A 22305-nucleotide genomic window follows, 5' to 3' on the forward strand; every position below is an offset into this window, starting at 1 on the left:
GCCCTCACTTTCCCGTAATATCCACACTCATATTTTCCCAGGAACTCGTTTCCTGTGTGGATTGTTTGGGCTGCTTGCTTCCTTCTTTAAACTGCTAACAACTTTTTGCCTCTTCCTTTTGCCTAAAGCTCTATAGAGAAATATAGGAGTTGGAACTGAGAAAATCAATTAATCCCCTTGCCTGGTAGTAATTCGGATAAAACAGTCACAAAAAGAGGTCAAAATTATCTGTGGGAATTACCTACTGCCTTCCTGTTATCCACTATCATACATCACTAAGGATTGAAGAGATAGTCAACAAATTATGCACTGACTTGCACGAGTTTTGAAATTCACCTCTCTCTAATACATACACATACACACACTCACTAGAAATACACACACTAAATGATGTTATTCAAATCACAGTGTTTATGATTCTTACCATTTGTTATGTAACCTGGTGCGTACATAGCATGACTTCCTGGAATAGAGTGGGCTAGGGTGCTTATGCTGGGAGAATGGTTGACATGCACTTTCAAGCTATATCTACCATTTACAGGAAAGGAGAAAAAATACCTCGAGTAAATTCCATCATTTTTTATAATATCGGCACCTGTTTATATACATGAAAAAAAAAAACTCAAGGTCAGTACTTATCACAGTTGATTACTAACATTTAATCAAATTATTAAAATAAGATTTATTCTCCTTATTTTTCCAATTTTTGGCATATGCTGGCATGCTAATAGCTACTTTTGACATTATCAGGTGGTTAAAAAATTCCATGGCTCTATAATTTCTCCTTGTGATTCATTAACCTCTGAAAATTTGTTTTCTAAAAGTGAATGAGTTCTATCTGCTTTAGTGCTAGTAAAGCATTTAATCACCTTTAGAGTTCTCATTTCTATCACTGAAAATAGTACTAGGTTTTCACAGAAACCAAATACATTCTTAAGTCGGTTTATAGTCACAGACCCTTTTGAGGTAAAAGTTTTCTGCTCCCAGTGAATAAATATATATGCACATAAACACACACTTTCATACAAATTCAAGATGTTTATGAATAGCCCGAAGCCCTGATTAAAAAAAGAAACTTTGGTAGTTGATGTAACAATGTGAAATTATTTGACTTCCTCACTAGAGGATACATGGAACTGTTGTTCTCAATTTGAAGAGGCTCACTGACTTGGAGTATGACAGGCTTTGGGATCTGCCTGCTTCGGGAGAATGTGTCTTATTTCTGGAGGCATTCTGAAAGCTTGCTAGACTTTCTTCCATTTGCATTGCTCCTCAGAGAGCCATTCAATTCCAAACCAAGTACATGACTGAACGGCAGCAAGGCCTGGACTCCAGGGCAGCCGTAGAAGGTGTAGCTTAGGCTGGAGATCACATTCACTGTTCAAGTGCAGATGGCCGCATGGGGCAAGCAGCTTGTCCTGTTCTAGAGTCAGTTCGGTTCTCACACCACACACCCAAGCCCTGTACTGAAGGGCTCTAGAATCTCAACTAGAGAGGCAGGGCTGCTTCTTAATATGAGAAAAATGGGAGTATATTTTATTAAAACAAAAAACACTAAGCACTTTATGATCATAGTAGTTTTAGAAAACGTTTTTATGTACTGGAAAGAAACCAGATCTTGATATTTATTGTTCTAATTATTTATAAAGGTCTATCTTTGTTGAGAAATGATAAAGCCAAATCTCTTCCTGCTGTGGTTACCACTGTTACCTCTTTTAATTGCTGAGAAATTAAAGTTCTCAGAAAGAAATGGGAAAGAACACTGACTTGGATCTCAGAGGACTTTTTTAAGGTCTGGATCTGCCACTAAGTAGCTGATCCCTCTGAGCCTCAGTTTTCTCTCCTGTAAAATGGACATAACATCTCACATGGTGATTGTGATGATTACTTGAGAGTATGCATAAGAAAGTCCATTTTAAATTATGATATTTTATTAGTATAAATTTTATTATTGTTCATTTTATTAGCTGATAAATACTATTTCCATTATAAAAATAAGTATTAGAAAACTATATGCAAGTGTGTAAATACAGAGGGAAAATCAAAATTTACACTTTGATGTTTAAACAGCCTTTTCATTGTTTCTTTCATCCGGCTTAAATTTTGACATCAGATAAATAAAATGGTTCCAGGGAATAAATATAAAAGCCTATTGAGCATATTGAGCATAAGACAGCAGGATCTGTTTTTCAGGCCAGCCCAAGTGTATTTTTGGAGTATATACAAAGTGAAAGGTGTGGCCAGAGATAAGCATCAGAGTCTGAAAAGTTGTTTGGATCCATTCCAGTAGGCAGAACAAGAGAATTTCTCTAGTATTGTCTGAGGTGGACTTGAACTAAAATCCTTTAAAAGAACTTTTGCTTCATAAATATCATGCAAGATTGCTATGTCAAGATACTAATGAGTTGTCAAACATGAGGCTCTTAAAAAAAATTTACCTTGGAAACAACGAAGAGAAGGAATATGATTTTACTGGTAGATCAAATATTGGGTCTGCCAACATAAACTTTGAGGTCTATTGTAATTCTGAGAATTTAGATTAGGAAAAGAACAGAACAGGAAAGATAAAACAATAAAGGAGTTTGTTTTTAAAAGTTAACACAAGTTAGTCAGAAGAAGCCCAGCTGCTGCTCTTTGCCCAGCTTGATGCTGTGCTATGAGGTATGATGATGAAATTCTTAACTCTATTCAGAATGAGTGCTTTGAGGCAGAGTTTGGTTTTATTTGCTTTGTTTTTCCAGTGATGGAAAAATCTCTATCCTGATTCCACTAGGCTTACTGGCCTGGTCTTCTTGTGATCAAATAACACATGTAAAACGCACTGGCTATTTTCTCTCATCAACTGAGCTAGTTAACTAAAGAATAGTCTATGACATCTCATGACTCACAAGTTCAAGCATCTCCCTTTTTGGGTTTTCATTTACTACTTAATTGTCTAATCCAATTATTTCAGTGCATAGTAAAACTGGTGAATCTGAGAGGAATGTGGGCATGCCTATTCCCAAGTGACTTTACTGAATGTGCTCAGTGTCACAGGACAAGGGGAAGCCAAGACCTGAATGGTGGGAGACTTTCTCCCTCAGTGCTGCTCACACACAGCCACTCTCAGGAGCCTCAAGAGGACTTTCTTTTCCCAAGTTCACTTTTTGCTTTTGCTGTGCAGATGGAAACCTGTAGCTACTTGGTATGTCAATGACTATGACAATTTGAGAATCTCATAAGGTTAGGGGATAAAAAATATAAATTTAGAGAATTAAAAAAATAACTTCATATTGATATTGCAGCATCAGAACAGCTATTAAGAATGTGAAAAATGACATGGAATTCCTTGTTACCTGCTCCATCATCAAAAAGTTTCAACATCACTGGATCTGCAGTCTCTGGTTCAATTGTAGCAATTACAGTGGCATTGAGAATGGGATAAAACCCCTTTCTCACAATTGCATAAATCATCAAAGGATGGGGAAAATGGGTGCTGTCTCTTTCCACAAAGGCTTCCACAGTGGCAGGGGGCATGGCTGAGCGGGAGGCGCGAGAGGTCACTGTCACTTTCAAGGCTTGAGGAGAGTGGTGGGTATTGTTCAGTGTGTAAGTCCATAGCCCAGGCTGCAAAACAAAGACTTTGTTTGTCAAGAAGAAAATCAACCCTTATTTTAAAGTGCAAGCCTAACCTCCAAGGGTTTATTGTTCTTGTTTTGTTGATACTGCATTTTCTAAAATGATACAAAAGAATGTCAGGAAGAGTAATATTGGTTACGAGATAACCAAATTCAGTATTTACATGACTTTCACTGTACAACCCACTTTCTCTTTAGGGAATTACACCCTGAATTTGTTTGTGGGGAAGGACACAACTTGATTCACATTTTTAGAGAATAATAATAAGTGTCAGCTTCAAAGTACTTGGCAAACATTAATCTGAGCTCCTTCACCCGAAAGGAGGTTCAATGTTTTTATTCCTTTTACATAATGGAAAAAATTATAGCAAATCAAGTGGACAATTATGGTTTATGTGGATAACCTGGACTAAAAGGCAATAGTACCTTCCTTCCCTCTACTTCCTTCAAAATTCCCAGACCCAGAAATCTCAAGCAACAAAATCCACATGCACTATAAGGGATCAAGAAAAGGAGTACTATTTTTTAATAGATCAGGATTTCATAATGTCTATGTTGAATTATAGAAATATTGCTAGATGCCATTCTCTTTATCTGCCTGGGCTGCCTGAGGGAAACCTGCAAAAGAATATCTAGAAGAAAAAACTTAAACTACAATGTAGCAGAAATTTGTTCTTTTGATAAAATTGTCCATAAGTATTCCCTTTTTTCCCCATTCCTGCCTTTGCTCCTTCTTAAACCCTGGAAGTAGCAGGAGGAACACAGTGGAGCAGGAGGAAGAGGAGAGAACAATGGGCTAAGGTTTGACTATAATATTAAGATGCCTGAATGCCCTACCCAGCCTTCTTCATTGGGAAACAATGCTTTACCATTTTACAGTGAAGTCACAATTCAAACAACAATATTATCTATCTCTTTTTTTCTGTTTTTAATTTTTTTTTGGCTTTTGTACTCATAACATTAGTAACAGGCACATGGTGGAAACTCCACATGGAAAACTTCTCTGTGGGCATAATAAGTGTTTTAATACAGGGCACCTAATCCAGACAAAGGGGTCAGGCAAAAGCAGCAAGAAGTAGGTAAAGTGTTCTGGTCCTTGTGTACAGGTGTGAAAAGAACATGATGAGTGTGGAGAAAAGTAGGGGCGGAGCATAAGGTATTTGGGAGAAAGGTTAGGAGATAAGCTTGGGGTCAGGGAGTGGGAGGTACAAATAGTATATAAGAGAGGCTCAGTGATATATTGTGCAACCTGGGGAATATAGCCAATCTCTTATAATAACTGTAAATGGAAAGTAGCCTTTAAAATTATATTAAAAATTTTAAATTAAAAAATAATTTTAAAAAAGAGATAAGTTTAGGCAGAAGCCAGAAAGTAATAGGCTTGGTATATAATAATAACCACATGTATTTTATTCTGACACCATCAAAAAGTTTTGAGTAGGACACAGACTTGATAAGATTTGTTCTTCAGAATGATCACTCTAATAAAGGTGCTTGAAAGGAAGGATGCTGGTGCAGAGGCTGGAAGACCTAGCAGAGGCTATCAACAGTCACATGAAGGGGAGGTGAAGGCCAACACACCTGAAGAGGGACTGCATGCAGGCAATGCAAGAGTGGATCTAACGAATTTACCACCCTGCTTACAACCTTTAGTCGTTCCCTTTAACTGTTCCTCTCATTGACTCCTGTATATCCATCTAGCCCCATCACACCCTCCTCTTCTTCCCCTAAATCTCCACTTTCTATGCTATTCTGTATTTCATCCACATCAAACTAGTACTTATAGTTCTATGAAAAGCCATGTTCTTTTTCTATAAGCCTTTCTATGTGCTGTTTCCTCTGCCGAGAATGTCATTTACACCTCTCGCTCCTCAGTCCTCCATATTTCCATCTGGATGTCTTCACTTTCAGGAAGCATTCTGCTTCCCCTACTGCCTGCACATGCCTTCTTGGGTTCTGAGTACCCTGTTCTTATTCCTATTATGGCATTTTATTGTAAAACACCTAGAACAAGACCTGGCACATAGGAGGTGTTCCAAAACATATGTACTGCATGTGTTTATATTATAAATTCTAAGTAGAGGGTTTTTTTTTTTTCTAAGTGTACAGATAAGTATTCTATATAGACTTTGTAAAGAAGGGAGTAAGCAAAAACTTATTTGCACTGCGTAAGTACTAATTTTCACTGTTGAAGTGAGAGAAGGCTTTGATATCCATTTTAAAGTTTTGAACATACCTTAGTCGTTCCTTTTAAATTTTGAACATTCACAAAATTCCCTCATAAATTTAAAGTAGAATTTTGGTATATCAGAATTGATTTCCTTTACACAATGCATTTAGCTCTGTGATTCAGTCAAAAGTTGTGTGCTTATAACGTTGTCATTATGAACAAGCTTACAACACTTACCTTAGCTGTTCCTGGAATCCGGAGGCGAGCAGTCCGAAAAGCTAGATTGATGATAAAATCATCCATGTTGTATTTTCTTCCATTAGGATCAAATAATACAATCTCAGGGGGACCACTGGTCTGCCATGTAACTAGAAAGGTAGTGTCATTGCCCACACGGTCATCCACAGTAACAGTGTTTTTCAGCTGATGCTGAGGTTTAACATTTTCACCTGTACTTTCAAGCTGTTCAAAAGAATATATAAGTGACAGTTTCCAGCATAGGCATAATCATTCCATATTTTCTTTGTTTTTATGACAAAACTGAGTTGGCAGAAATAAAAACCATTTGATTCTAACATGTCCTAAGTATATAAATTATTTTTCATATAAAAATATTTGCTTCAGCAAAGTATTATAAGTACAGTAGATATAAAATATTTTTGTAGCTAGTACACATGTCACTTCATTAATTTTTATCAAGAGATTTTAGGTGTTCTCATATTTGCCTCTTATCCATATCAACATTAGCTTCAGAGTAGCAGTTAAAACAAGCTTCTTTTTACTTTTGTTTGTGACTATGCTCTAATTAATTTGTATATAATCTGTCCAGATACCATTATGTATTTTGATTTAAATCAGACATGGATTTCAGCTGGGTTTTGTACATTAAAAAAAATCATTTAGTCATGATTTAAGCTGTACGCACTTACATTGTGTGTGCAATTGTGCCTTGTGTGTGTGTAACATATGTAAACTGCATACAGATGACAGGCACTGTGCTAAATGCTTTACATATATTATCTCACACAATCCTTATGAAAGTCCTCTGTTATTGTTGTTCAGTCACTAGTCTTGTCCAACTCTTTGCGACTACATGGACTGCAGAACGCCAGGCTTCCCTGTCCTTCACCATCTCCTGGAGCAAACTATGTCCATTGTGCCAGTGATGCCATTCAACCATCTCGTCCTCTGTCCTCCCCTTCTCTTCCTGTGTTCAATCTTTCCCAGCATCAAAGTCTTCTCCAATGAGGTGGCTCTTCATATCAGGTGGCCAAAGTACTGGAGCTTCAGCTTCAGCATCAGTCCTTCAGTGAATATTCAGGGTTGATTTCCTTTAGGACTGACTGGTTGGATCTCCTTGCTGAGGCACTCTCAAGAGTCTTCAACAGCACAATTCAAAAGCATCAATTCTTCAGGAGTCAGTCTTCTTTATGAACCAACATTCACATCCATACATGACTACTGGAAAAACTACAGTTTTGACTAGACAGATCTTTGTGGGCAAAGTAATGTCTCTGCTTTTTAATATGCTTTCTAGGTTTGTCATAGCTTTTCTCCCAAGGAGCAAGCATCTTTTAATTTCATGGCTGCAGTCACCATCTGCAGTGATTTTGGAGCCCAAGAAAATAAAGTCTGTCACTGTTTCCATTGTTTCCCCATCTATTTGCCATGAAGTGATGGGACCAGATGCCATGATCTTAGTTTTCTGAATGTTGAGTTTTAAGCCAGCTTTTTCACTCTCCTCTTTCACCTTCATTAAGGCTCTTTACTTTCTCTTCGTTTTCACCATAAGGGTGGTGTCATTTGCATATCTGGGTTATTGATCTTTCTTCCTGAAACCTTGATTCCAGCTTGTGGTTCATCCAGCCCAGAATTTTGCATGATGTACTCTGCATGTAAGTTAAATAAACAGGGTGGCAATATACAGCGTGGATGTACTGTTTTCTCAATGTGGAAACAGCCTGTTGTTCCATGTCCAGTTCTGTTGCTTCCTGACCTGCATACAGATTTCTCAGGAGGCAGGTAAGGTGGTCTGGTATTCCTATCTCTTGAAGAATTTTCCACAGTTTGTTGTGATCCACACAGTCAAAGGCTTTAATGTAGTCAATAAAGCAGATGTTTTTCTGAAACACTCTATGTGTGTGTGTGTGGTATTTTTTTCCCGTGATCCAACAGATGTTGGCAGTTTGATCTCTGATTCCTCTGCCTTTTCTAAATCCACCTTAAACATCTGGAACTTCTTGGTTCACATACTGTTGAAGCCTATGTTGGAGAATTTTGAGCATTACTTTGCTAGCATGTGAAATGAGTGTAATTGTGTGGTAGTTTGAACATTCTTTGGCATTACCTTTCTTTGGGATGGGAATGGAAACTGACTGACTTTTTCCAGTCCTGTGGCCACTGCTGAGTTTTCCATATTTGCTGGCATATTGTGCACAGCACTTTCACAGCATCATCTTTTAGGATTTGAAATAGCTCAGCAGGAATTTCATCACCTCCACTAGCTTTGTTCATAGTGATGCTTCCTAAGGCCCACTTGACTTCACATTCCAGGATGTCTGGCTCTAGGTAAGTGATTACACCATCGTGGTTGTCTGAGTCATTAAGATCTTTTTTGCATAGTTCTTCTGTGTATTGTTGCCACCTCTTCTTAATATCTTCTGCCTCTGTTAGGTCCATACCATTTATGTCCTTTATTGTCCCCATCTTTGCATGAAATGTTCCCTTGGTATCTCTAATTTTCTTGAAGAGATCTTTGTCTTCCCATTCTACTGTTTTAGTCTTTTGTCTTAGTCTTTCCTATTCTATTGTTTTCCTCTATTTCTTTGCATTGATCACTGAGGAAGGCTTTCTTATCTCTCCTTGCTATTCTTTGGAACTCTGCTTTCAGATGGGTGTACCTTTTCTTTTCTCTTTTGCCTTTTGCTTCTCTTTTTTCTCAGCTGTTTGTAAGGCCTCCTCAGACAACCATTTTGCCTTTTTCATTTCTTTTTCTTGGGGATGGTTTTGATCACCGCCTCCTGTACAATGTCATGAAACTCCATCCTTAGTTCTTCAGGCACTCTGTCTATAAGATCTAGTCCCTTAAATCTATTTCTCATTTCCACTGTATAAACGTAAGGGATTTGATTTAGGTCATACATGAATGGTCTAGGTGTTTTCCCTACTTTCTTCAATTTCAGTCTGAGTTTGGCAATAGGAGTTCATGATCTGAGTCACAGTCAGCTCCCGGTATTTTTTTGCTGACTGTATAGAGCTTCTCCATCTTTGGCTGCAAAGAATATAATCAATCTGATTTCGGTGTTGACCATCTGGTGATGTCTATGTGTAGAGTTGTCTCTTGTGTTGTTGGAAGAGGGTGTTTGCTATGGCCAGTGCATTCTCTTGGCAAAACTCTGTTAGCCTTTGCCCTGCTTCATTTTTTAATCCAAGGCTGAACTTGCCAGTTACTCCAGGTATCTCTTGACTTCCTACTTTTCCCTTCCAGTCCCCTATGATGAAAAGGACATCTTTTTTTTGGTGTTAGTTCTATAACGTCTTGTAGGTCCTCATAGAACAGTTCAACTTCAGTTACTTAGGCATTAGCGGTTGGGCATAGACTTGGATTATTGTGATTTTGAATAGTTTACCTTGGAAAGGAATAGAAATCATTCTATCATTTTTGAGATTGCATCCAAGTGCTGCATTTTGGACTCTTTTGTTGACTATGACAGGTACTTCATTTTTCCTAAGGGATTCTTGCCCACAGTAGTAACTGTAATGGTCAGCTGAGTTAAATTTGCCCATTCTGGTCTGTTTTAGTTCACTGATTACTAAAATGTCAATATTCACTCTTACCATATCCTGTTTGACCACTTCCAATTTACCTTTATTCATGGACTTAACATTCCAGGTTCATATGCAATATTGCTCTTTACAGCTTTGGATTTTACTTCCATCACCAGTCACATCCACAACTGGGAGTTGTTTCCACTTTGGCTCAGCACCTTCATTCCTTCTGGAGCTATTTCTCTGCAGTTCTCCAGTAGCACATCGGGCACCTACTGACCTGAGGAGTTCATCTTTGAGTGTCCTCCTATCTTTTTGCCTTTTCATACTATTCATGGGGTTCTCAAGGCAAGAATGCTTAAGTGGTTTGCCATTCCCTTCTCCAGTGGACCACGTTTTGTCAGAACTCTCTACCATGACCCGTCTGTCTTGGGTGGCCCTACATGGATGGCTTATAGTTTCATTGAGTTAGACAAGGCTGTGGTCCATGTGATCAGTTTGGTTAGTTTTCCGTGACTGTGGTTTTCATTCTGTCTGCCCTCTGATGTAGGAGGATAAGAGGCTCATCCTGAAAAAAATCTTCCTACCTTTGATTTTCTCTTTAATAATATGAAATTTAAAAAATGCTTAGCAAAAGTAAACACAAAAATTTAACAAAACATTGTTCATGTGTTCATATTGTTCACATTGTCCTCAGAGGGCATAACGAGCCCTCTGAGATGAGTGCTGTTGTCACTCGCATTTCACAGATGAAATCATTGACACTTAGGGAACGAAGCTGCCACACAGCAAGGAGGTGAAATGCACATAAGCCCAGGCTAGCTGACACCAGATCCTCTTCATTTCATTGCTGTGCATTCACAAACGATACAAATCTATACATAACTTTGAAAAATTATATTTATTAAATAAATACATTAGCAACACTGTAAAGTTGCTCAGACTTGTAAAGAACATAAAATTTTATTGGTGAATAACAGCAAAGACTTGAACGGTTCTATGAAGACCTACAAGACCTTTTAGAACTAACACCCAAAAAAGATGTCCTTTTCATTATAGGGGACTGGAATGCAAAACTAGGAAGTCAAGAAACACCTGGAGTAACAGGCAGATTTGGCCTTGGAATACAGAATGAAGCAGGGCAAAGACTAATAGAGTTTTGCCAAGAAAATGCACTGGTCATAACAAACACCCTCTTCCAACAACACAAGAGAAGACTCTATACATGGACATAGCCAGATGGTCAACACCGAAATCAGATTGATTATATTCTTTGCAGCCAAAGATGGAGAAGCTCTATACAGTCAGCAAAAACAAGACCAGGAGCTGACTGTGGCTCAGACCATGAACTCCTTATTGCCAAATTCAGACTTAAATTGAAGAAAGTAGGGAAAACCACTGGACCATTCAGGTATGACCTAAATCATCCCTTATGATTATACAGTGGAAGTGAGAAATAGATTAACGGGCCTAGATGTGATAGATAGAGTGCCTGATGAACTATGGAATGAGGTTCGTGACATTGTACAGGAGACCGGGATCAAGACCATTCCCATGGAAAAGAAATGCAAAAAAGCAAAATGGCTGTCTGGGGAGGCCTTACGTATAGCTGTGAAAAGAAGAGAAGTGAAAAGCAAAGGAGAAAAGGAAAGATATAAGCATCTGAATGCAGAGTTCCAAAGAGTAGCAAGAAGAGATAAGAAAGCCTTCCTCAGTGATCAATGCAAAGAAATAGAGGAAAACAACAGAATGGGAAAGACTAGAGATCTCTTCAAGAAAATTAGAGATACCAAAGGAACATTTCATGCAAAGATGGTCTCGATAAAGGACAGAAATGGTATGGTCCTAACAGAAGCAGAAGATATTAAGAAGAGGTGGCAAGAATACACAGAAGAACTGTACAAAAAAGATCTTCATGACCCAGATAGTCACGATGGTGTGATCACTGACCTAGAGCCAGACATTCTGGAATGTGAAGTCAAGTGGGCCTTAGAAAGCATCACTACGAACAAAGCTAGTGGAGGTGATGGAATTCCAGTTGAGCTATTCCAAATCCTGAAAGATGATGCTGTGAAAGTGGTGCACTCAATATGCCAGCAAATTTGGAAAACTCAGCAGTGGCCACAGGACTGGAAAAAGTCATTTTTCATTCCAATCCCAAAGAAAGGCAATGCCAAAGAATGCTCAAACTACCGCACAATTGCACTCCCCACTCCAGTACACTTGCCTGGAAAATCCCATGGATGGAGGAGCCTGGTGGGCTGCAGTCCATGGGGTTGCTAGGAGTCGGATACGACTGAGTGACTTCACTTTATCTTTTCATTTTCATGTATTGGAGAAGGAAATGGCAACCCACTCCAGTGTTCTTGCCTAGAGAATCCCAGGGATGGGGGAGCCTGGTGTGCTGCCATCTCTGGGGTCACACAGAGTCGGACACAACTGAAGTGACTTAGCATAGCATAGCATAGCACACGCTAGTAAAGTAATGCTCAAAATTCTCCAAGCCAGGTTTCAGCAATATGTGAATCGTGAACTTCCTGATGTTCAAGCTGGTTTTAGAAAAGGCAGAGGAACCAGAGATCAAATTGCCAACATCTGCTGGATCATAGAAAAAACAAGACAGTTCCAGAAAAGCATCTATTTCTGCTTTATTGACTATGCCAAAGCCTTTGACTGTGTGGATCACAATAAACTGTGGAAAATTCTAAAAGAGATGGGAATACCAGACCACCTGATCTGCCTCTTGAGATATTTGTATGCAGGTCAGGGAGCAACAGTTAGAACTGGACATGGAACAACAGACTGGTTCCAAATAGGAAAAGGAGTTCGTCAAGGCTGTATATTGTCACCCTGTTTTTTTAACTTATATGCAGAGTACATCATGAGAAACGCTGGAAGAAACACAAGCTGGAATCAAGATTGCCGGGAGAAATATCAATAACCTCAGATATGCAGATGACACCACCCTTATGGCAGAAAGTGAAGAGGAACTAAAAAGCCTCTTGATGAAAGTGAAAGTGGAGAGTGAAATAGTTGGCTTAAAGCTCAACATTCAGAAAACGAAGATCATGGCATCTGGTCCCATCCCTTCATGGGAAATAGATGGGGAAACAGTGGAAACAGTGTCAGACTTTATTTTTCTGGGCTCCAAAATCACTGCAGATGGTGACTGCAGCCATGAAATTAAAAGACGCTTACTCCTTTGAAGGAAAGTTATGACCAAACTAGATAGCATATTCAAAAGCAGAAACATTACTTTGCCAACAAAGGTTTGTCTAGTCAAGGCTATGGTTTTTCCTGTGGTCATGTATGGATGTGAGAGTTGGACTGTGAAGAAGGCTGAGCACTGAAGAATTGATGCTTTTAAACTGTGGTGTTGGAGAAGACTCTTGAGAGTCCCTTGGACTGCAAGGAGATGCAACCAGTCCATTCTGAAGGAGATGAGCCCTGGGATTTCTTTGGAAGGAATGATGCTAAAGCTGAAACTCCAGTACTTTGGCCACCTCATGCGAAGAGTTGACTCATTGGAAAAGACTCTGATGCTGGGAGGGATTGGGGGCAAGAGGAGAAGCGGACGACAGAGGATGAGATGGTTGGATGGCATCACTGACTCAATGGACGTGAGTCTGAGTGAACTCTGGGAGTTGGTGATGGACAGGAAGGCCTGACGTGCTGCGATTCATGGTGTCGCAAAGAGTCGGACATGACTGAGTGACTGATCTGATCTGAACAGCAAAGACATGTGGGTTATTTGTCCAAACCAATTTCACAAGTGTTCCTGGTTGCCTACTACTGTGCCAAACATACTCTATGCTGCATTCCGTACTGTTGAAGGGGATTAGATATAGTTTCTGCCCATAGTCTAATGGGGCTAATGACATGTAAAGAGTGGGGGATAGGTGGCCATGTCTGGAAACTAATTTGAGTCATATGAACAATGTTTTGTTAATTTTTTTCTTTTACTTTCTTGAATATTTGTTTTTATTTCATATTGATAAAGAGAAAATCAAAGGTAGAAAGATTATTCAGGAGAGCAAATTGTACCCTAATCTAAAATATATATTGTCATTTAAAATTCATCTTTTTCCACATCTAATGATAGAATTGTGATCATTGCTTTTACTGTGTACACATAATCTTCATGTTAAATGTTTTCTTAGAATATTTTACTGACTTCATTGCTCCCATCAAGCCATTGACTTGAGAGGTTCATTTACCGTCTGTGAGATGACTTGTAGGTCTGAGGAGTATAGACATCAGATAAAGATGGAGCCTGGTTCTAGTGATGTCAAGAAGCTCATTAAAAGCCTTCTTTTAATTTAACAAGGACTGTTACATATTCAAATAAGGTTAGTGAGGCAGTCAGCACAATTCGTCTATTTTTCTTGCTCCTCTTTCACCCATCTGTAAATAAAATACTGAGGAAATTCTGACCTGAATGTGTTGTTGAAAAATGTCTCCGGTTCCTGAGGAAATTCTACTGAAAGCATCAATCATGCTATTGGAATTGGATTTATCTGGAACAAAGAACCTTAAACCCCCTGAAACACACAAGTGGGATGTTAGCTGTTAAAATGTAAAGAAATACAAAAGATAAACTGATAGGCCTTTCCTAACAAACTTCCTTTGCTTAAGAGGGTGAGTTTGGGGAAAACAGGAGCTGTGCTTGGCTTTCTATACAAGGCATCCTGTACAATCACATGGTGAGTGGATGGCCGAGGCAGGTGGCTTTGTCTCTTCTATTAATGGCTGTAATTGTAGGGTCTAGAGCTCTATCCACTATGCAATAAAAACTCAATAAATATTTATTGAATTCAATAAATATTTAATGAATATAATTCATAGACGATCTAGGTTAATTGCTATCTATTTATATCACTATATGTTTACATTTACATTCTGAAAACATTATTTTCAAACATAATTCAATAAAACCTAATTTTCAAGTTAGCATACTCCTTTTTTATTGAGTATAAGATAAAATTATCTTATGCCTCATTTAAAACAAAAAGATGTATGTTTAATACTGCATGTGATCTTATCATAGAAGTTAGTGCATTCAAACATACTTTTAGCCCCATGATTATACATACTCAGGTTGGTTTAACAAAGAAGTAGTAATAATATTTTCATTAGATGTATATAATTGGCAGTTTCTAAGAAAAGTACAAAAAAGTCAGCAAATTTTTGACAGAATTTAGCACTGAATTGTGTTTTTTTGTAAGAAAACTCTTTATATTTTTTTCTTTCAATTAAGCCCTGTATTTTGTTCACATTATATGCGTTTCATGGCTGTTCTTGGAATATCCAAGTTGAAAGGAAGTTCTCTAGCATATGTTCCCAGGGATTTACTTACCTGTAAGATGGGACAGTTCCTCCAGGTTTTTGACCGTAGATGAACCCAGGGCAATGGTGTGGATAGTTGAGCCACTGCTGAGAGCAGTGAGGAAGCAGTTGCTGATATGCTCATCATCTCCACTAGTCACTAATATCATCACAGAGCCAAAGGCTTTTCCATTCAGTTTTTCAACCACCTGAACACAGGGTATCAGTCATTTAGGAGGAGATGTAATTCAGATTGCCTTACTAGGCAGAAGAATTCACTTTCATTGCAAATTCCCCATAAGTGGGGCTTCTTCCTCTTCCAGGTCCTCCACAGCTCCCTGCACTCTCCATGCCCATCTGTGCTCAGTCCTTACCTCACCCCATCAGAGCCCCTGCCACCCTACACACCATTGTCAGCTTACTCATGGATAGGGCTTCTTCCTGTTCAAATCACTATGAGATGCCCTAGTTTAGAACAGTGTCCATCGTAAAGGATATGGGAGAACATTATAGTGTGAGATCCTTGCTTCTGAGATCCAATAAGTGGCCAATAAAAGGACCTAGAGCAGTGGCTATACATTAAAATAAGATGAGAACTTTACAATTTTTAATGGCCTGATCATACCCAAAACGAATTAAAACAGAATCTCTCGGAGTGAGACTGAGATATCAGAAGTTTTGTATCCCCAGGTGATTTTGATGGGAGGCCAAGGTGGAGAAACACTTATGGGTGAGCAGCAACAATTGCAATTTTGTTCTGCTTGCTACTAGATATTTAACAAATGGTTGTATCCTCGGTGTCAAATCCAAACTTATGGTGATTTAAATGAACTCCGTTATTCTTGAAACATACCTCTGACTTTAATTGATATTCATATGCTTAAGTTCTAGTATGACTGTAGGCAGAAGCCAGACATGCTGATTTTGTTTGGAAAATCCAAGGATAACAATGGCCACAGTCCCAGAATAGATAGGGACAGTGTTAGAAATTATTCAGATGATGCTGATGTCCCAACCTTAACCATTGTATTCATTTATTTACTCATTGTTTCAGCAAACATTTCTGAAGCAACTATTTAATGTTATATGCCTTTTACTAGGTGCAGGGGATTAAGTGATGAGAAAGTTGTGGTTCCTGATCTTAAAGGTAATCCATTATTATTTTCCTATATTTGACACTGTGATGACATTGCAACAGATTTCCCCAAATCAGAAGCAACCTCAGATATGAAGTGAGAGAAAGGAAAGTGGTGATCCGAGGCTTAGGGTGCTCTACTGTACCTCAAATCCTTTCTTCAGCCCTGAGCAAACACTGGTTTCTGCTTCAGCTGACACGGCGACAGGCAGATATGAAACCAGCAACTTTCGGTCATCATCATTGTTAATTTGGTGTAGCTGGGCTCTGATCTCCCCTTTGCTATGAAAACTGGCAATGCCCACAAAGGTATGAATCTCAACAATCTGCATCAAGTAAAATTCTGCTGCTTGTTGCAGTTGAAGGAGTCTGTCAGCCTATGTTTCAAAAAGGAAAAAAGAAAGATAATAACATTTGGTTGGTAGACAAAAGTATAACTTAGTAATTCAATTAGCAAATATCTCTGCTAATTTTTTAAAAGATGTCAGATTATGATTTTTGAGCTGTAAAGATTGATATGATGCTAGAATATTGTTTGATATTGCAGGCTCAAAAATGAATGCTTTTCAGGGAGGGTGGTGTGATTTGGAACTCTGCCCCCAGGATGCTGTTCATACTTTACCATTCCCTAAGAACACATATATCCACTGTTTCTCTCCTATCCGAATTCAAAGATCTGTAGAACCAATAGAGACTTGGTTTGTAATGTCTTCTTTGAAAATTCATCCTGAGTAAGAGGAAACATTGCAAAGACCTTACAGTAGAGAGGAACAGCAGTCAGGTATCTGTCCTAGCACTACCCTCTGTTACCATGTTTATCTTAGACTGGGCATCCCATCTGTAAATTGGAGGAATAATATTCTTTCTTACTTATTAAAGTAGAATTACTGTGAGGATCAACTGAGGTATGTATATGACAGTAGTTACACCTTGAAATACTAAGTATAAAGTAATACTAATATTACTGACTGCGTTTGGGCAGGTGATACTAGTGATAAATTCATTAGGGTCGCTTGTCTTGGAGGCTGCAGGAGCAACAAGCCGAGCTCAGAGACCAACTGTTCAGTTATGATTCTGGTCTCTGTCTCCAAACTACACGTCTCCCTTAACATCTGGACCTGCTTTTCACACTGCTTAGGAAATACCACTAATTTAACATGCCATAGGCATTTCAGAATCTATACACGTTGAATTCATTACCCTCCTTCCTAAATATTGTTTCTTTCAATATTGAGAGGTAAACTGGTAGAGTGGATAAAACAAAGACTCTGAATATGCCTTCAACTTTTACTAATAGTGTGACCATAGAGAAATTACTTATCCTTTTTAGCTGCAGTTTTCTTATCTGCAAAGTGGATACATAGTTAGCATTCAGTAAATAGTAGCTATTGCTAATATCACAGTCATGACCTCTACTTCTAACTAGTGAAGCCAGAAACTCGAAGCTCTCTCTTATTACTCTTGTGTTACCAGCCTCCATATCTGAGTGGGTAGCCATTCCTTTCTCCAGGGGATCTTCCTAGCCCAGGGATGGAACCCAGATTTCCAAAACAACTGATCCAGAAAATGCAAGAGGATAAACTCTTTCTTAAAGTATTCAATACTATAATAAAATAACAGTTGCCACTTATAAACCAAAAACTTAATATCAACTACCTCATTATCCTCTCAACAATCCTATGAAGTAGTTAGTAGTGTTCTGGTAAATACTAAAAAATGGCTTTCTGGTCAAAAGAGAGAGGGGGAAATCCTGGGTTTGTTGCAGTTTCTGTGGGGTAAAATATTCCCACTAATATTGGTTTAAGTTGTCAACCTGATGTCACTGAGTGCACAGTTGGGAAGAGATATGCAGGAGCAGACATAGAGATAGGATAGACCAGAAAGAACCTCAAGAGCCTGTATCTGGGATCAGCAGACATTTTCTATAAAGGATCTGATAGTAAACATTTTAGGTTGGGTGGGACATATATTCCCTTCAGCAACTACTCGACTCTGCTATTTTAGTACTAAAGCAGCTATGGATAATATGTAAACAAATAAGTGTTGCTGTCATCTAATAAAATTTTACTATGGATGCTAAAATTTGAATTTCATATAATTTTAATGTGTCTACTTAATAAACCCATTCTTAATTTGCAGGCAATGCAAAGCAGAAAAAATAGTAGAAAAATAATTAGGAACTAGTGTCAGACTTTCTTTTTTTGGGCTCCAAAATCACTGCAGATGGTGACTGCAGCCATGAAATTAAAAGTTGCTTACTCCTTGGAAGGAAAGTTATGACCAATCTAGATAGCATATTCAAAAGCAGAAACATTACTTTGCCAACAAAGGTCCGTCTAGTCAAGGCTATGGTTTTTCCAGTGATCATGTATGGATTTGAGAGTTGGACTGTGAAGAAGGCTGAGGGCCGAAGAATTGATGCTTTTGAACTGTGGTGTTGGAGAAGACTCTTGAGAGTCCTTTGGACTGCAAGGAGATGCAACCAGTCCATTCTGAAGGAGATCAGCCCTGGGATTTCTTTGGAAGGAATGATGCTAAAGCTGAAACTCCAGTACTTTGGCCACCTCATGTGAAGAGTTGACTCATTGGAAAAGACTCTGATGCTGGGAGGGATTAGGGGCAGGAGGAGAAGGGGACGACAGAGGATGAGATGGCTGGATGGCATCACTGACTCGATGGACGTGAGTCTGAGTGAACTCCGGGAGTTGGTGATGGACAGGGAGGCCTGGCGTGCTGCGATTCATGGGGTCGCAAAGAGTCGGACACGACTGAGTGACTGAACTGAACTGAATGAATTTTGAGCATTTATTGTGCTTATTTCAATATTTTATTTCATTATAAGTCTACATAGTTTAATTTTTAATAATGGCTGCATTTACAACTTGCAAATTTCCTAAAAATGTAACAGTTGACTCCTGTGAATCAGTATGAACTGGCTCTGTCCCAACAATGAAATAGGTATTGTTGTCTCTGTTTTACCAGTTGAGAAAACTGAGCTTCCAGAGAGGTTATTTGCTCCTGATTACACAGACAGTAAGTGAAGGAGCCAGGACTCAAAGCACATCTGCCTGATTCCAAAGACAAAACCTCTCATGGGCTTCCCTGATAGCTCAGTTGGTAAAGAATCTGCCTGCAATGCAGGAGACCCCAGTTTGATTCCTGCGTCAGAAAGATCCACTGGAGAAGGGATAGGCTACCCATTCTAGTATTCTTGGGCTTCCCTTGTGGCTTAGCTGGTAAAGAATCCTCCTGCAATGTGGGAACCCTGGGTTCGATCCCTGGGTTGGAAAGTGCCCTGGAGAAGGGAAAGGCTACCCATTGCAGTATTCTGGCCTGGAGAATTCCATGGACTGTATAGTCCATGGGGCTGCAAAGAGTCGGACACGACTGAGCGACTTTCACTTTCAAATGTCTAATACTGCCTAGGAATTATGGAGCTTTGGAGAGTGGGTTTCTGGAAGGCTGCTAGATTAGAGATGACTGAAACATGGTTCTCTGTACACAATGACATAGAAAATATACATGTAGTGGATATGCACATTTAACTGCAAACTCAGTCTATTGCCTCAGGAAGGGTGTTTACCAGTGAGTGGAATGTGGTCACAAAGGAGCCTTCAGTTACATGTCAGAGTTTTGTGGAGGGTTTTTGTTGGAAAAGATTGCAATTAATAGCAAAAATAAGGGCTGGAAATTACTTGTGCACTTTATTTATCTGCATTATCTCAATTTCTGGGCCACATTCTGAATCTGCTTCTCTCATGTGCAAGAAGAGATGATGCCCATAAATATTCCAAACGTTTGCCCTCACATTTCCCTGCCCTTACCCTCTGAAAAGAAAAGAAATTAAAAACTGATAGAAAAAAGGGATGAATGGTTTACAACCATTTTGGTTCAGCTGTTACCTCTGCCATCTTGCTGGACACATCCAGCACTAAACAAACCACTCTGTCACCAGCCTGTGCAAGAGAGAAAGTGGGAGGAGGTGGAAGCTCCGTCCCACTCATGGGAAGACTGTTTACAAAGTCGTCAGAATCTGTGATTACATCCCAGACACTTCTGAGGCTGCACATTTGGTTCTGCATGTTTGGAGCTTCTTGGTTGTGGGTACTTGCATTACAGAATTCAACCACCTAGAAAAAGAACAAAATAAAAGTACTTAGAAAATAAAAATACTCCTCTCATACTAGACATACTTCTCATTCTCAGACAACTAAAAGTAAAAGGAAAGGTGAGCTGAAACACGAGAAATCAAAGTGCTACAGCAATGTCCATCTTTACTTCAAGAATGCCATTTCAAAAATAAACCTTGATGCCCTTTGCTTCAAACACTAGCACCCTTGAGGTATTGTGGTCAATCTCTAATAAATTTTACTTGCCCTTAGATAACAGAGAGAGTAGACCATGTATAAATAACTTAGTCTTTAAAAAAATAAAACCCAATTCTCATTCCTTAGCATGATAATGTGTTAAAGAAAACACCACAGGAGATGTTATCTTGGTCAGCTATTCCTTGAAATCATATTTAATAACCACTGTATCTCTATTGATCAGTCAACATATATTAAGCTAGTTCAAATACTGATCTATGTAAGAATAAGATAAGGAAAAAAGCAACTGAAATCTATTTCCTGATCTTCCCCTCATTTGGAGATATGGCCATAATTCATGTAAAAATACTAAACCTATGGCAGTACTCCTTTTAAAGGCATGATTTGCATTCCAAAGTAATGTGTTATCGACTTCCCAGTGGCTATATTCCTATGAAGAGTAGATGCTTCCTGCTAATAGAGCCATGGAAGCTTAGAGCTAAAATTAGAAATCTTTTTTTGTTTGTTTGTTTGTTTTTATGTTTTATTTTATTTTTTGACTTTACAATATTATATTGGTTTTGCCATATATCAACATGAATCCGCCACAGGTATACACGTGTTCCCCATCCTGAACCCTCCTCCCTCCTCCCTCCCCGTACCATCCCTCTGGGTCATCCCAGTGCACCAGCCCCAAGCATCCAGTATCGTGCATCAAACCTGGACTGGCGACTCGTTTCATATATGATATTATACATGTTTCAATGCCATTCTCCCAAATCATCCCACCCTCTCCCTCTCCCACAGAGTCCAAAAGACTGTTCTATACATCAACATCACTCATTATCAGAGAAATGCAAATCAAAACTACTATGAGGTACCATTTCACACCAGTCAGAATGGCTGCGATCCAAAAGTCTACAAGCAATAAATGCTGGAGAGGGTGTGGAGAAAAGGGAACCCTCTTACACTGTTGGTGGGAATGCAAACTAGTACAGCCACTATGGAGAACAGTGTGGAGATTCCTTAAAAAACTGGAAATAGAACTGCCTTATGATCCAGCAATCCCACTGCTGGGCATACACACTGAGGAAACCAGAATTGAAAGAGACACGTGTATCCCAATGTTCATCACAGCCCTGTTTATAATAGCCAGGACATGGAAGCAACCTAGATGTCCATCAGCAGACGAATGGATAAGAAAGCAGTGGTACATATACACAATGGAGTATTACTCAGCCATTAAAAAGAATACATTTGAATCAGTTCTAATGAGGTGGATGAAACTGGAGCCTATTGTACAGAGTGAAGTAAGCCAGAAAGAAAAACACCAATACAGGATACTAATGCATATATATGGAATTTAAAATTAGAAGTCTTATAGACTCTCTAATCTTGAGTCTAAGTTCTTAGAAAATGAGCTGAAGTTTCAAAAAGTTAACAATTGCGTAAAGACACAAGTTTCTTAGTAGGATGGGAAGACAAGATACAACCTGTTTGTTGTTGTTTGTTTTTAACTTTTTAAATTTCATGACTATGGTTAGGAGATGGTGAAACTTTTCTGATGATATTAATGAGTAGGGCTTTCAAATGATCACAAAGAGAATACTAGCCACAAACAATGTGCATTAAATAGCATGGAATTAGCTTGGCTTCAGATATTGAAACTGTAAATTAAAGCTATAATGAATTGGATAAAAAATATGAAAAGTCACCTTAAAGTTACAGAATGACTCTTAGCCTTGACTAAAAGTGGACTGAAGGGAAAAAAAAAAAAAAAAAACCTATCTGAAAAAATGAATGTGTCAATCCAAGGAACATTGGGTCAGCCACAGAGACAGAAAACTTCACCAGAACACTGCCCATAGTGTTCCCAGCCTGTTGGAGAGGAAATGACTCACAGAGATGATGAAGTTGGGAAAATGTATCAGGTTATGAAGGCTGATGGAACTAAATCTCTGAATCTCCTAACTCCCTCCTTTC

General features: G+C 38.8%; 2 protein-coding genes across 2 annotated transcripts in view; one reads left to right on the forward strand and one right to left on the reverse strand.

Moving 5' to 3' along the window:
- The window catches only part of ODF2L (outer dense fiber of sperm tails 2 like), a 402314-nt gene that overhangs the window by 301157 nt on the left and 78852 nt on the right, over positions 1–22305 (forward strand). The window lies entirely within an intron of this gene.
- CLCA2 (chloride channel accessory 2) overlaps positions 1–22305 on the reverse strand; it is a 42002-nt gene that overhangs the window by 9153 nt on the left and 10544 nt on the right. Inside the window, exons 6-12 of the mRNA XM_070786172.1 lie at positions 19918–20145; positions 16162–16392; positions 14912–15089; positions 13990–14096; positions 6025–6249; positions 3336–3606; positions 425–595 (exon numbers count right to left, since the gene is read on the reverse strand). Coding sequence (XP_070642273.1) covers positions 425–595; positions 3336–3606; positions 6025–6249; positions 13990–14096; positions 14912–15089; positions 16162–16392; positions 19918–20145 — 1411 coding nt within the window. The remainder of the gene's footprint in view (positions 1–424; positions 596–3335; positions 3607–6024; positions 6250–13989; positions 14097–14911; positions 15090–16161; positions 16393–19917; positions 20146–22305) is intronic.

Source organism: Bos indicus, chromosome 3 (genome assembly GCF_029378745.1).
Source record: "Bos indicus isolate NIAB-ARS_2022 breed Sahiwal x Tharparkar chromosome 3, NIAB-ARS_B.indTharparkar_mat_pri_1.0, whole genome shotgun sequence".
NCBI classification, from domain to species: Eukaryota; Metazoa; Chordata; class Mammalia; order Artiodactyla; family Bovidae; genus Bos; species Bos indicus.